The following is a 16,444-nucleotide window of genomic DNA, read 5'->3' as shown; positions in this document are numbered from 1 at the left end:
GTCTGTTTACTCGCTTTCTTGTTTCAGGGAGTTTGGAGATGGGAGTATCAAAAATGTTGATTTTACAATACCTGGGTTGTCTCAGTTAGAGGAGTCCATCAGTGTAATAGCTCCTGTGCCCAAGCATTGGCAATGATGAAGAGAGATTGGAACCTTTGTGCGCTGTTGATCAGAATGGAAAATGATGCAACCATTATGGAAAACATCATGGAGATTCCTCAAAAAATTAACAGTAGACCTGCCATACGATCCAGTGATTCCACTTCTGAGTATATATATAAAATAACTCAAAGCAATATTTCAAAGAGATATCTGGACACTCATCTTTAATGAAGTATTATTCACAATAGCTAACAGGAGGAAGAAACACAAATGATCATCAACAACTGAAAGGATAAAGGAAATGTATGTACATATTTATACATACATACATATATATATATATATATATACACACACATATATGTATCTACCATAACAGAACATTAAAAGAGAAGGAAATCCTGCCACATGCCACAATATGAATGAAACTCAGGGACATTACTCTAAGTGAAATAAGCCAGTCACAAAAGAACAAATGCTGTATGATTTCCACTGATATGAAATAGTCAAAATCATGGACACAGGAAATAGAAAGTTGCCAATGGGTGGTGATTAGTGTATAGCGGGTATAGAGTTTTATTTTGTCAAGATGAAAAGTTCTACTGCATAATAATGTGAATATACATAACACAACTGAACTGTACACTTAAAAATGGTTATGATGGTAAATTTAACTATTTTTTTCATAATTAAAAAACCCCTCCATTTAGAGACAAGAAAAAAAGGGGCTGAATGTGGGAATATGTCCAAGGCAAAACAGCAGGATAAAGTCAGTTAAAAGACTGAATGTTCTCCGAGGATCAAGAACAAGGCAAGAATGCCCACTATTACCACTTCTGTATAACATTGGATTGTATGTCCTAGGCAGTGCAACAAAAGAAGAGAAAGAAATAAAAGACATTATAATGGGAAAGAAAGAAGGAAGCTGTCTTTACTCATAAACAGGTGGTGTAGGCAAACAACTACAAAAAAGCCCAAGGAATCCACAAAATAACTAATAAAATAATAAGAGAATTTACCAAGCTATCAGGATGTGTCAGATCACACAAAGCAATTGCATTTCTATTTACCAGCAGCAAATGCTTGGAAAATATATTTTTAAACACCATCTGTAATAGATTAAAATTTTAAAATAACTGAGAGAAAACAGAAGATGTGCAATGCTTTTATACTGAAAGCTAAAAAGCATTGTAGAGTGAAATTAAAGGAGATCTATTACAGAGATACCTTGTCATGGATTGGAAGACTCAATGTTATTAAGATATCAATTTTTCCAAAATTGATTTACAGATTAATGCCAACCCATTTAAAATACAGGCAGAGATTTTGGAGAAACTGATAAGATGATTCTAAAACTGATAAGGAAATGGAAAGGACCTAGAATAGCCAAAACAATCTTGAAAAAGAATAAAGTTGGAGCATTTACACCACCTCATTATTAAACTTATTATAAACCATAATAATCAAGTCACTGTGGTACTGACATAAAGACATAAATCAACGGAACAGAATAAAAGTGTACAGAAAGAAATCCATACATATATGATCGATTGATTTTCTACAGAGATATTAAGGTAATTCAATGAGGAAAGGATAGTTTTTCCAATAAATAATGCTGGAACAACTATATATCAATATCTCACATCATATACAACAATCGATTTGAAGTAGATCGTAGACCTAAACAAAAACATTCAGTCTATAAACCTTGTGGCGCTCACAGAAAGTCATTTTTAGCCTCGGGAAGGCAAAGATTTATTAGATAAGATTGAAAAATATCAACATCTATAAGAGAAAAATTCAAATTTTATAATTTTCAAAACTAAAAACGTCAGCACTTCTTTTATTATATTTGATGTTAGCTAAAGTTTCCCACAGATGTCCTTTATCATGCTTTGGAAGTATCCTTCATTTTTGTTGTTGTTGTTAGGTGCTATTTTTTCCCCAGCTTTTTATAGGTATAATTGACAAATAAAAATTTATATATTCACAGAACTATGTGATGTCTTGAAATGGGTTTACATTGTAAAATGATTATCACAATCAAGCTAATTAACATGTCTATCCATCACCTCATATAGTTATCATCTTTTTGTGTGTACAAAATATAGTATTATTAACTATACTTACCATTCTGTACATTAGATCTCCAGAATTATTCATTCTGCATAACTGAAACTTTGTACCATTTAACCAACATCTCCCCATTTCCTCTACTCTTGAGCCCCTGGCACCATTCTACTCTATGATTCTATGAGTTCAACTTTTTCAGATTCCACGTATAAGTGAGATCAAGTAGCATTTGTCTGTCTGTGCCTGGCCTATTTTACTTAGTATAATGTCCTTGAGATTCATGCTTATTGTAGCATGTGACAGGATTCCCTTCTCTTTTAAGGTTGAATAATACTCCATTGTGTGTATACATCACATTTTCATTATCCATTCATCCATCGATAGACACTTAGGTTGATTCAATATCTTGGCTATTGCAAATGATGCTACAATGAACATGAGAGTGAGATATCTCTTTGAGATACTTATTTCATTTCCTTTAGTTCTGTACCCAGAAGTGGGATTGCTGGATCATATGGTAGTACTATTTTTAATTAGTTTCTTTTTTGAGGAAGATTAGCCCTGAGCTAACATCTGCTGCCAATCCTCCTCTTTTTGCTGAGGAAGACTGGCCCTGAGCTAACATCTGTGCCCATCTTCCTCTACTTTATATGTGGGATGCCTACTACACCATGGCTTGCCAAGCGGTACCATGTCCACATCCAGGATCTGAACCGGCAAACCCCATGCCACTGAAGCGGAAGTGAGAACTTAAGTGCTGTGCCACGGGGCCGGCCCCCTATTTTTAGTTTTGTGAGGAACCTCCATACTATTTTCCATAATGACTGTACTGATTTATATTCCCACCAACAGTATACAAGGGTGCATTTTTTCCACATCCTCACCAATACTTATCTTTTGTCTTTTTGATAATAGCCATTTTAACAGATGTGAGGTAATATCTCCATGTAGTTTTGATACACAAAATGACGTTGAGCATTCTCATATACCTATTGGTTATTTGTATGTCTTCTTTGGAAAAATGTCTATTAAGCTTCTTTGCCCATTTTTAATTGGGTATTTGTTTCCTGCTATTGAGTTCTTTGAGTTCCTCATATATTTTGGTATTAACCCCTTATTTTTATGGTTTACACATATTTTCTCACATTCTGTAGGTTGACTCTTCGCTCTGTTGATTGTTTCTTTGCTATTCAGAAACGTTTTAATTTGATGCAATGACGTTTTCCTTTTTTTCTTTTTTTTTTTTTACAGGAAGATTAGCCCTGAGCTAACTGATGCAAATCCTCCTCTTTTTGCTGAGGAAGACTGGCCCTGAGCTAACATCCATGCCCATCTTCCTCTACTTTATATGTGGGACGCCTACCACAGCATGGCGTGCCAAGTGGTGCCATGTCCACACCCGGAATCCGAACTGGTGAACCCCGGGCCGCCAAAGCTGAACGTAGACACTTAACCACTGCGCCACCAGGCTGGTCCCTCAGATGACATTTTCTTATGTCTAGCAAAGCCTAAAGACTCCACCAAAAAACTGTTACAACTAATAAACAAATTCAGTCAAGTTGCAGGACACAAAAATCAACATACAAAAATCAGTTGCACTTCTACACTCTAAGAATGAATTATTGGAAAGAGATATTAAGAAAACAATCTTATTTACAATAGTGTAAATAATTTTACGCTATTGTGTAAATATACAATTTTACTTCTTCCTTTGAAATTTGGATTCCTTTTACTTCACTTCACTTGTCTTTCCCCATGAGGTGGATGTCTCTCTATATGCTGCACTGCTTGAGCTTAGGGGATGGGTGACATGGGTCATGCGAAACTGTTGTTCTTACCCTCTTCAATGTGTCTTTTCTTACTTCTCTGCTGGGTCTCAGTGGAAATCCAGTATTTATTTATTTATTTTATTTATTTTTTAATTGACGTTCATAATAGTTTACATCATTGTGAAATTTCAGTTGTACATTATTTCTTGTCTGTCATGACATAGGTGCTCCTCTTCACCCTGTACCCAACCTCCACCCCCTTTCCCCTGGTAACCACGGAACTATTTTCTTTGTCCATGTGTTTGTTTATATTCCACATATAAATGAAATCATATGGTGTTTGTCTTTCTCAGTCTGGCTTATTTCACTAGCATGGTACCTTCCAGCTTCATCCATGTTGTTGCAAATGGGATGATTTTGTCTTTTTTAATGGCTGAGTAGTATTCCATTGTATATATATATACCATACCTTCTTTTTTTAAAGTTTTTATTTTATTGCAGTAACATAGGATTATAACATTATATAGCTTTTCAGATGTACATTGTAATATATTTCAAATTCTGTGTAGATTACATCATGTTCACCACCCAAAAACTAATTATAGTCCATCACCACAATGTGAGCCTAATCACTCCTTTTGCCCTCCCCTCTGCTCCCTCCCCCTATGGTAACCACCAATCCAATCTCAATGCTATGTGTTTTTTTATCATTGTTTTTATCTTCTACTTATGAGTGAAATCATATGGTATTTGACTTTCTCTCTCTGACTTATTTCACTCAGCAAAATACTCTCAAGGTCCATCCATATTGTCACAAATGGCCAGATTTCATCATTTCTTATGGCTGAGTAGTAGTCCATTGTGTATATATACCACAACTTCTTTATCCATTTGTCCCTTGATGGGCACCTAGGTTGCTTCCAAGTCTTGGCTATTGTGTATAATGCCGCAATGAACATAGGGGTGCATGTATCTTTATGCCTTTGTGTTTGCAAGTTCATTGGATAAATACCCAGCAGTGGGATAGATGGATCATATGGTAGATCTATTCTTAATTTTCTGAGGATACTTTGTACTGCTTTCCATAGTGGCTGCACCAGTGTGCGCTCCCACCAGCAGTGAACAAGGGTTCCCTTCTCTCCACACCCTCTCCAACATTTGTTGTTTCCTGCCTTGTTAATTATAGCCATTCTGACCAGAGTGAGGTGATAGCTCATTGTAGTTTTGATTTGCATTTCCCTGATAGCTAATGATGTTGAGCATCTTTTCATGTGCCTGTTGGCCATCCCTACATCCTCTTTGGAGAAATCTCTGTTCAGATCTTTTGCCCACTTTTTAATTGGATTGTTGGTTTTTTTTGTTGTTGAGCTGTATGAGTGCTTTGTATATTTTGGATATTAACCCCTTTCTGATATATGGTTTGCAAATATCTTCTCCCAATCGTTAGGGTGTCTTTTCGTTTTCTTGATGGCTTCCTTTGCTGTGCAGATTTTTAGTTTGATGTAGTCCTATTTGTTCATTTCTTTCGTCTCCCTTGCCTGGTGAGACATGGTACTTGAAAATATGCTGCTCAGACCGATGTCAAAGAGTGTACTGCCTATATTTTCTCCTTCTAGAATTTTCATGGTTTTGGGTCTTATATTCAAGTCTTTAATCCACTTTGTGTTTATTTTTGTGCATGGTATAAGATAATGGTCTACTTTCATTCTTTTGCTGGGTCTCAAAAGGCGTTACTATAAGGTTGGACACTTTTATTGCTTAAAGGATGCATCCACATTGAAAAGGAACACAAAAGTAACTAGGAAACTCTCTTCTTTCAAACATTCAGTATTTCCCACAGTATAATTCCTTTCTCATTCCCTAAAGATAGATCCAATGCCACCACACTAGGCCTTCAGTAATTTGAAATAGCCATCAGCAAAAAGTGAAAATTGCTTAGCATCACATACAAAGTCATCTCTAGCCATCTATATTTATGAACTCATTTCAAGCTAGCTTTTCTCTTACTTCTTCTGTGTTACTGGACTTTTCTGAACAAACCTTTTGTTTTTTCACTTCTCGGCTTCTTTGTATGTCATTCCTTTTGTCTAGAAGTTTGTTCCTTTCTCCTCGCGATGATCATCAACACTGAACAATGGACACCTCCCTTAACAAACTCTTACCTACCTAGTCACACTTTCTTCTCTAATACCATCATGCTTTGCACTATCTCTATAACTTCTCTTCTCCAATGGAATTGCAGTTATGTGTCTTCAGGCTTGCTCCTGCTAATAACTAGTCATTTTTTTGAAGGCAAGGACAGTGTTAAGTCAGTAAAGTTCTTATGACATTATGTATTTATTTATTAAGCTGAACTATATAAAACAGCTGATATTTAACCATTTTTGACCTACAAAAATGACAATACCTATATTATTTATACTCTACTTCATTCTAAAAATACTTTTCAAAATCCTGTCAAAAATACACTGAGACAGAGATAGTATGCTCATCAAGTAGCCAATTGAAACATTACATTTCCTGACTCCCTCGCTATTGGGTGGGGCCTTGCAGCCAGGTCTGTTCAAAGAAGCAACAAAAAGATGCTTCTCGGCAGCCCAGGGTTTGCCGGTTTGGATCCCGGGTGCAGACCTATGCACTGCTTGGCAAGCCATGCTGTGGTAGGTGTCCCACATGTAAAGTAGAGGAAGACAGGCATGGATGTTAGCTCAGGGCCAGTCTTCCTCAGCAAAAAGAGGAGGATTGGCAGCAGATGTTAGTTTAGGGCTAATCTTCCTCAAAAATAAAAAACCTCCAGATAAGATAAATTTGTCTATTTTCCCTTTAGTTACGTTAAGTTTTGCTTCAAGGATTTGAAGCTATGTTATTAGCTGAATGTACATTTTTTATTTCATGTCTTCTTGATGATTTGACCTTTTTATCATTATCTCTAGTAATACTCTAATTTTTGAAGTTAATTTGCCTGTTATTAATATAGCCAGTCCAACTTTCATTTAGTTTTTGATTTTTATATCTTTCTCCATGCTTTTACTTTCAACCTATCTTTATCTTTGTACAAAGTGTATTTTTTAAAACAACATAAAGTTAGGTTTCCTTTTTTTATTCAGTCTGACACCCTCTGTCTTTCAATTGGAATTTTTAGTCTATTTATATTTAACGTAATGATTAATATGTTTTTGTTGAAATCCATCATGTTACTATTTGGTTTCTATTTGTCCCTTCTATTTTTCTTTTATTTCTGTATTTATTTGATTGATGATGTTTTTGATTATTAGTATTTTTATTCCATTGTATCTCCTCTATTAGCTTTTAAGCTAAATTTATTTTTAGTTTTTATAACGGTTGCTCTTGTGGTTTCAGTATGGTTCCTCAACTTTTTTCATGCTACATCGAATTAATAATAAATCACCTAATGTAAATTGTAAAAACCTTATGGCAGAAAATTTCCATTTGCCCAAGAATGAAGGACTTAAAGCAACTGAACTTTGATCCATTCACTCCCTTTACGAGGGGGAATCTCTCAGGGGAAAGAGAAGAAATAACAGGTTACCCAGTATAGGCTCCTTATCAACTGGATCTCTAAGTGGGAATTAACGATGTTTGCTGGGATGAAGTGACTTTGTCTGCTCAATGCCTTTTTCAGAGTGTCCCTGGATAAAGAATCACTTATAGTAAATAAATCCTTCTGGCATTACAGATTCTTGTATAACACATGGCTCCCTGAAGAATATTTCATATGCTACACAATGTGCTAGGGTAAAAAATTAGATGCTTCTTAACCTAAATGCTCAGTGTGAGGTAACTGCAAATCTCACTTAAGACCACATCCATTATTCTTGGGCCAGTGTGCCTGTCTGAAGCATGGAGAAACAATCTAGGTTTCAATGTTAATCTAGAAGTATTCACCAAGCCCCTCTCTTTGGTGGGACTTGAATGCCAAACTCTGTCTCCGCTGCCATGAGCTTCTTGTTAAAATCTCTGCTCAACCCTTTCAGTCTCCTAATTGTCACTTTTCCCTGGGTTCCAAGAAGTCTCAATTTCTTCATGCCCAACTCAGTGGTCAGTCAGGATTTGATGGGAGATTTTACATATAGCTTAATTTCCTTCTTTGAGGTTTCCTCTTTTCCAGGATTTCTTCCTAAATTTTCAGCTGTTCTGGAAGCCCCAAATGCTAATCTCTGACTTCTTAGATCAATAAGACTGCTATTTTCTGCATGAGTACCATCTGCTACACAGACTGGGGAATGACATCAAGGGAAAAACAATATAAATGTGGCTCTCACCCAGTATGGTTCATTTCTTTCAGAAGTTGAATCCCTTCCTGTTCTGCCTGCTCTGTGCCACTCTCCAGAGCCTTCAAACAGTTGCTTTTTATACTTGATTCAGGATTTACCATTGTTAGCAGTAGGAAGGTTCATCTGATCCAAACCACTCTGCCACAAGATGCTCCACCGTTAATAGAAGTTGGAAGTCTGAGATATACTTTTTAGAAGAAGCTGACAGATTTCCTTTTGTACTGGATATGGGATAAGAAAGGAAAAAAGGAAGCAAGGGTGACTTCTAGTTTTTTGGTTTAGTATGTGAGTAAATGCTAGTATTATTGATGGAGGTGGGGAAGACTAGAGACTCATAAGCATCAGGAAAATTGCCAAGATTTTGCTATTTCTTTTTCAGACACAAAATTCCATGGAGGTTCGGACTATCTCTTCTTTTCAGTGTGCTTTGAGGAATCTCCAAAGCAGAAGTGTGGTCTGGTGCTTTATTCATTGTGGGGAGACAGGTCTGCAACATTCCTCAGTCTTGGTCGCTGCCTCCGTGAGTCTTTGTGAGGGTAGCATTAATGTAGAGTCCTCTTCTGACTTTTCCCCCTAGGCACAATTAGCTTGGCCCGGATAATTTACTTCCAGCTTCACAAGCCTTGGTCTATAATAATTGAACAGGTGACTTGAGAATGGTACTGGATAAAAAATTCAGAGGGAAGTGGGACTCTGGGGCCAGATAGTCACTCTCTTTTCTTTCTTTTGTTTCAACCATTAGTATTAAGGTTGCAGTGAATCTTGTCTAAATGAGGAAAGAAAAGAAAGGTTATTGCTGTAGTCAAATAAGGAGGGAAACAGTGAGAAGGAGAAATAATGACAAAAAGAAAGAAAATTCAAGAAGCAAGCAGAAAACCATAGAAGGGAGAAAAATCTATTATTTATAAGTTCCTACTATATATATCAGGCGATTACTATGTTAATTGCTTTACATAAAATATCCCTATTCCTCACAACAACTCTGATAAGGAAATATTGTCATTGCCTTTTTATAAATAAGCTGAATCTCAATGGGCACCATCAACTTGCTCTAGATGACAAAACTGAAGTGGTGAAGTGGAAAGTGTTTGTAGTACTCAATCTTAGCCTTTCCTGTGCACCAAGCTTTCCTATAGTTAAATATGCGGATCATATTCATCATCCCAGGGCCTCAGAGGATATACCATATGGGAACAAAGTAAATGAAAGACCCCAAGGCTGAATTCCGATTTCAATAAACTAAACAGTGAGGAAGAGATTTCTGGTGGTGTTTTTAAAAAACTTAGTAATAGTTCAAATGTATAACCTTCTCTAAGAATAAGGACACATTTGAGGTGATATAAGTAATTCAGTAATAATCATGATTACAATCTGTTACTGAAAAACGAGGCATCTAATCACAATTGTACAGTGATGAAATCACCAGTATGTTTTCTCCACACCACCATACACCATTCACCACTAGTCCCTCACTTGGAAAACTGTGAACAGAGATTATGAAGGGTCACTCAAATAAATAGAGCACTCAGTGGATATCTGAAGGGTCAAGATGCCTTTAAATGGTGAAGCTAACTTCTCAAAAGGGGTCTACCTTGAAGGAAGTGTTCCTTAAAACAAATATCCCTTCATGTTCCATGAAGAACATTTACTCTTGTAAGTCGTATCTTCAAGCCATAATGAGCAATAGAACAGTTACTTAAGCTCTCCTTACCCCATCTTTGGTTGGTTCCACATCAAGTATAACTTCATGTTATGCATGTTATGAGACCCTCCTTCAATTGAAAGGAGAAACTCAAGATTATTCATTCCCCTTAACTTTGTTTAAATTAACCAGCTTGACTGATTTCATAACACAAACAGAAGTTCCCCTTCCCAAAGACAGCATAGTCAGAAACATGTTTATTTATTGTTTGAATAACGCTGCAATTAGAACAGACCAGCTACTGGTTATAATTGGATCTATGGGACGTTGTCCCTGGAGTTTCAGAATTTGTAATGCTGCACAAATAAATTTCTAACTTTAATTTGCTGCATGAATCAGAAACATTTCACAAGCAACAAATAACTTAAATTGCCTTACAGTGCAAATGGATGGTCTTTTAAAAAATGTTTCTGGAGCACAGATGTCAGGGCAACTCTGGCTATATGAAAAAATTATCTGCTGTATTTCTCTCACCATGAGAATATCTGTCACCATCATCTTGGATTTGAGACAGAAACTCTGAGCTTGTATCTAAATGTGCAAAGTTTCCAGTTAACTAATCTGTGCCTGAAGAAATCTATATCTTTTGGTACTCACTGAATCTTCCAAATTATTTTTGGACAGAGTGGCAGAAGAAACTGTGAACTTGGAAAGCAAAACAGTTCCTAAGTAAGAAGATTGTTACTAAACTAGGGGAAGAAAATCGTTCCAATGGTTCAGAGGTAAATGAGTGACTGTCATAGATTAGTCATAAATGTGGCTTTGGAAAATGAAAGAACACATAGGATTGTTTCTTTCCTCTATCTGTTATGATGTTTATGAAATAAACCTTCCCTCCTCCCCAGCATTGCCGAAAAAGGTCTTGCAGCAAAAATAGCAGCTTGAAGATTTTTTACCCGTTGACTATGTGCTTGAAATTTTCACATTAATGACAAATTTCCTCAAACATACATTATTAATATTATCACCAAGCTGGAGAAGCATTTAAGCACAGACCACAAGTTTATATGAAGAAAAAAGTAACAGAAAATATGCACAGAGGATATTTTATGTTTCATATATAATATGTGATGTTAATCCTTCTATGCATATATACAAATGAACATGACATAACAAAATGTTCCAGGCAAATTTGACATCTGTAACAATTTTTTTGTTCCTGGGATTTTCCCACTATCCCAAAGTGGACATCACTGTATTTGTGCTGTGCTTGCTGATGTACTTGACCACCTTGCTGGGTAATATGATTCTGATCTCCATCACCATCCTGGATTCCCACCTACACACACCCATGTACTTCTTCCTTAGCAACCTCTCTTTTCTGGACATCTGGTACACCTCTTCTGCTCTCGCTCCAATGCTGGCCAACTTTGTTTCAGGGAAAAACACCATCTCATTCTCAGGATGTGCCGCTCAGATGTACTTCTCTCTTGCCATGGGCTCCAGTGAGTGTGTGCTCCTGTCCATGATGGCATATGACCGGTATGTGGCCATCTGCAACCCCCTGAGATACACCATCATCATGAACAAGAGGGTCTGTGTGCAGATTGCAGCTGTCTCCTGGGTGACAGGCTGCCTCACTGCCTTCATGGAAACAGTGTCTGTGCTGCAGCTGCCTCTGTGTGGAAATAGCATCATCGATCATTTTGCTTGTGAAATTCTGGCTGTCTTGAAACTAGCTTGTGTGGACACCTCCAAGGTGAAGTTAATCATGCTGGTGATCACCATACTTCTTCTCCCTATGCCAATGCTCCTCATTTGTATCTCTTATGCGCTCATTCTCTCCAACATCCTGAGAATCAGCTCAGCAGATGGTCAAAGCAAAGCCTTTTCAACTTGTGCAGCCCACCTGACTGTGGTAGTTTTATTCTATGGGATGGCTCTTTGTGTATACTTGAAGCCCTCAGGTGTAGATTCAAAAGAAATAGATAAATTTATGACTTTGGTATATGCTGGATTAACCCCCATGTTGAATCCTATCATCTACAGTCTACGAAACAAAGACGTGAAAGCAGCTGTGAAAAAATTGCTGATCAGAAATCCTTTCGGTACTGCTTTAATTTCTGTCCTCAAATAATATTGGAGCAAGCATACTCATCTGGATAATCTCCAACACTATCCAGAAAGCTGAAAAATAGTTGGTTTAAATCAAACCCTGGAAAATACTCATTTTTCAACAGGAGTTCAACATTAAGCCTGATATCTTGATTTTCTTTGTAAATAAAACTTTTTATTAATGAACCACTTAGGCAGAATGAATTCTATTTCCAGAAAAGTACTTGGCATTTATTCAATATTAACATCAAATTAAAATTAGACAATTTCTTGTTGCTTCATATTTCACTTGCTATATCACATAAGTGTTCAACTCTAGCATCACCATGATAATAACTGATATACCAAGAGTGTAAAATTTAAAACCTTGTAAATTTTGAAATAATTTATCCTTATATGATTCAAAATTATGTCTGAATTAATGGATAAATAAGTATTTTTACATGAATGTGGATATAATTCAAGGTATAAATATATTATAATTTATAAAACCAAGACACAATCAATTTTATAACTTTTCCTAATTTCTAAATGTTAAAATATGAAAAATACGGTTTTAGATTTGATAAACTATACAATAAATGATTTTGATTATTTGGGATATGTATATGGAGGATGAATAAATACCATTTCTGTGCAAAGATATCATGACAAGGATTTGCACAATTGTAATCCTGAATATGAAGCAAAGTAAAGGAACAGCATTCAGGAAGTCTTGAAGTATCTATGATTATAAGGTCAGAATACTCTCATATCGAACTTTGAATGTCTCAGTGAATTCATCAAAACACACACACCATGTTGCTATTTTTGTTACAGCATAATGAATTGATCAACTATGACTGAGAAAAACAGATTCTTACCCCATAGAGAATACACTGCAAAAGAAATGATTTATTAATGTATACACATATTGTGGGAAAAGATTCAAGGATATATTTAACATATGTGAGAAAAATTAAATTATAATTTCACAAATAATTGGATTTTGATGAGTCTTTCTTTGTCTTCTCCACCCTCACTGGAGCTGGGGAATAATGAAGCCAATGTGTACCCATTACTTCCTCTTTATGAGAGAGGTATTCTTGGGTATATATGGATGATGGCTTTATTCCATGGAGAAGGTGATTGTTGCTGGCATATATATAATCTGTCTGATCCTTAAGTTTAGGGGAGATGAGACAATTGTCAATAACTATCACAGAAGGTCCCAGCCTGAACATGACAGAGCTTGCAAGGAATGATTCAGCTGAAGGCAAATGGATTGATAAAGGAACCATGTAGGCAGAAAGGATTCAGTGAGCAGGAAATGAGCTGGTGTTCTTAATTCAAATACCCTTAGTATGCATGAGAAAACTTTTTTCTTTCTTTATTAGATGCCCAGTTCCATCAATACAGAATCTCTCCAAAGATAGGGACTGGGAATTTGTATCATGAATAAAAGCAACACAGTTATTCTGATTTTCGTCTTTATTTAAACGTTTCACTACCAGACAACAACGACCACTTTGTGACGGTGTTATTTGAAGAAGAAAAGGTAATGTTAAACCTGTTACCCACCCCATCACGGCAGTAATTTACAACAAACACTGATTCCAGGTAATGACAAATATTGACCCTATACATATCCATCTTATTTGTTTATATGGGTGAAAAGAAAATCTGTAAACAAGATGTTGAAATTAAAGTTTCACACCTCATCAGCTCCAGTGGGTGTGATATTTTATTCAATGACTTTGTCTATCAATATTTTAAGGGATGTGCATGAGCTAGTTGCTGCCCGTGGAGCAGGCCAACCAGCCAACCGGAGGCAAAACTCAATAAAATGGGCTTACCCCACCTGCATGGATCACTATACACCTAGGGAGGGTCCTCAGATTTCAGATGTTTCTGTAAGAATCATCTTGTATAAACGACTAGATCCAGGATGGAGCTACCTTCTGCAAGATCCAAATGTGTTTTGTTTGTGGTCTCCCAAGGATTGAATTGTACATGTAATCCTGAATTGTACTTTGATTACTTCTTCATTATTCTACATTCTATGATGAGCAGCCTCCATTGTTACAACATTCTTTATCAAGAGAGGAAACAGTTCATTAGAATGCAGCTTACAAAACTGCATCATATTCCAGTCCTGCTTCTCTGAGGTAAATCTCGTTCACAATTTGTAATATTCATATTCAGTGTCCTTGGATGTTTCAGTCACACAGGAGATTAATTTCAATGGATGAGTTACTTCAACTCCTTGTGGAAAATTTACTATTTTGTCTCTCAGAGAGTTAAATATGCTTGGTCTATTTTTTAACAAAATTATCACTACATCTACATCTCCTATCAATAAAAGCCAATCACAGCAGAATGAGCCTAGAAGCTTGAGTTGGAAAAGCTGAGTTTGAGAGCCTAAAATGGCATCTATAACTCTCTTCTTTAAGATGTAAATCTTCCTCATATGTCATAGTATTGTTACAAGTTTCAAAAAAATCATCTGCATATTGCGTCAACATCTGTCTGTGGAGGATGATTTTAGAGTTGGGAAGACTTTGGAAAACTATGGTAGTAATTCTGAGAAAAGACATTAGCCCAGGTCAGAGTGATAGTTGTGGAGATGGTGAGAAAAGTCAAATTCTGGGTACACTGATAAGGTAGAGCCAACAGGATTTCCTTAAGGATTAGATATGGGTGATAAAGGAAGAGAGGCACCAAAGATGACTTCAAGGTTTTGGGACTGCAAAGAGGGCAGGTTAGAGTTATAACTCACTGAAATAGGAAAGGCTGTATAGTTGAAATGAATCTGTGGGAGAATATCAGACATTCATTTTAGACATGTAAGGTTCAAATTGTCTATTAAATATGACAACTCTACAGAAGAATAGACAAGTCTTATGTTTATAGAAGAAGTCTGGGCTATGGATATAAATTCAGGAATCGTCAGCATATAAATGGTATTTAAAATCAGGAGACTGGATAAAATGATGAAGGTAGTGAGTATAGACAACAAAAGAAAAGAGGTTGAGCCCTGGGGCTTCATATCAGCAATACTCTGTACTGCAGATCTTTATCTGTCACCATGAAGGGGTGGCAGATGATAGTGTGGCCTTTCCATTCTGTATGCCTAATTACAGATCTGGGCACACAACTGTCCACATAGTTGCCGTTCTGTATCTAATTATCATTGTAGTAGCTATGTATTTATTCACACACATTTAAAACACACATTGTAATCGTTCCTCTATTCAAGATTGTTTCTAATCACTGCCTGCTATCACTAATGCTGAAATGAGCACCTGCCTATGTTTTATTTTCTCTTCTTTTTGATCATATCTCAGAATAAATTCCCAGGAGCAGATTTACTTCATCAAAGGCAATGAACAATTTTATGGCTCTCAATAGAAAAGTTTTATAGTTCTTGATACATATCCCCAAAGTACTTTCAAAGGAGGTTACACCAATTTACTTTACGCTACAGTTCTATTAAAATAGGTAATATAACTAAATGAACCTGCAACACTCATTCAACCCAAACCAAATTGTCTAAAACTATTTTTTTCACAATATATTCTATCTACAACTGTTTTGTTTCACTTCTACCATTTAATGTGTATCTTCATTGTTCTTATTAAATGATATCTTGAGTAATGGTCTTAGTAGGCATTCAGATGCAGTGGGGAATTTGAAATGAATTGGGCTCACCTCTAGGACACGAAAATATATATATAATAAGAAATAGAATAATAGCAAGAACGGTGGTAAATCAAATGTCTGGACTTGAAAGTCACCCTTTGGCTACTTCACAGAGCTGTGTATTGGCATCTATCCATATGGAGTATGTCAGCAGTAGTATTTGAGAAGCTGAGGCCATGGAAGTAGAATGATTCTGGTTAATGATGAAATAATGAGGATTGGCCATGAAAGTCCATTTCTAATATGGATCCAGGGAAAGGTCATCAGAGTTAATAAGACTAAGGCCTATAAACCAATGACAACAAAGGAAGAATATCTAGGTAGATCCCAAACAGCGTGTCTCTGAGCACTCCTGGATTGGATATCTCTACCACCTTAGTTAGTAAGATTGTTAGTGTGCAATATACAGAAAATTGTCTCTTGTGAGTTCAGTTCATCTTTTTCTTATTGTCAACATTAAGTTCTGAGATCCTACAAGGAAAAAATTTCCCTTTTGATCTTAGTGAAAACAAATTTTATCGGCCCTGCAAAACTTATGTTTGAGCTTGTCTGCGTCTCTTAATTTACGTGAAGGATGTTCAGGAAAAGATTGTGACACACTTTCTGAAAATGTGAAAGAATTTGTCATACATGTTTGTTTTCAAACTTTACCCTACTAATTTACTGTTAACTTGATTTTTAAACATTTTTATCTTATTGTACAGTCTGTATTCATGTTATGTATCTTATTTCTTTTATGAATGATATATTTGCATACATTTAAAAAT

At 36.1% G+C, this 16,444-nt stretch overlaps 1 protein-coding gene across 1 annotated transcript; it reads left to right on the top strand.

Annotated features, from left to right (window-relative positions):
• The first annotated feature begins 11,058 nt into the window (after positions 1-11,058).
• On the top strand, positions 11,059-12,018 carry OR13F1 (olfactory receptor family 13 subfamily F member 1). The gene has a single exon (XM_014840068.3). It carries the CDS (start codon positions 11,059-11,061, stop codon positions 12,016-12,018), a length of 960 nt encoding a protein of 319 aa, XP_014695554.3.
• Positions 12,019-16,444: the final 4,426 nt, after the last annotated feature.

This window comes from Equus asinus, chromosome 10 (assembly GCF_041296235.1).
Source record: "Equus asinus isolate D_3611 breed Donkey chromosome 10, EquAss-T2T_v2, whole genome shotgun sequence".
Taxonomy (NCBI): domain Eukaryota; kingdom Metazoa; phylum Chordata; class Mammalia; order Perissodactyla; family Equidae; genus Equus; species Equus asinus.
This window is presented reverse-complemented; position numbering and strand designations above follow the sequence as displayed.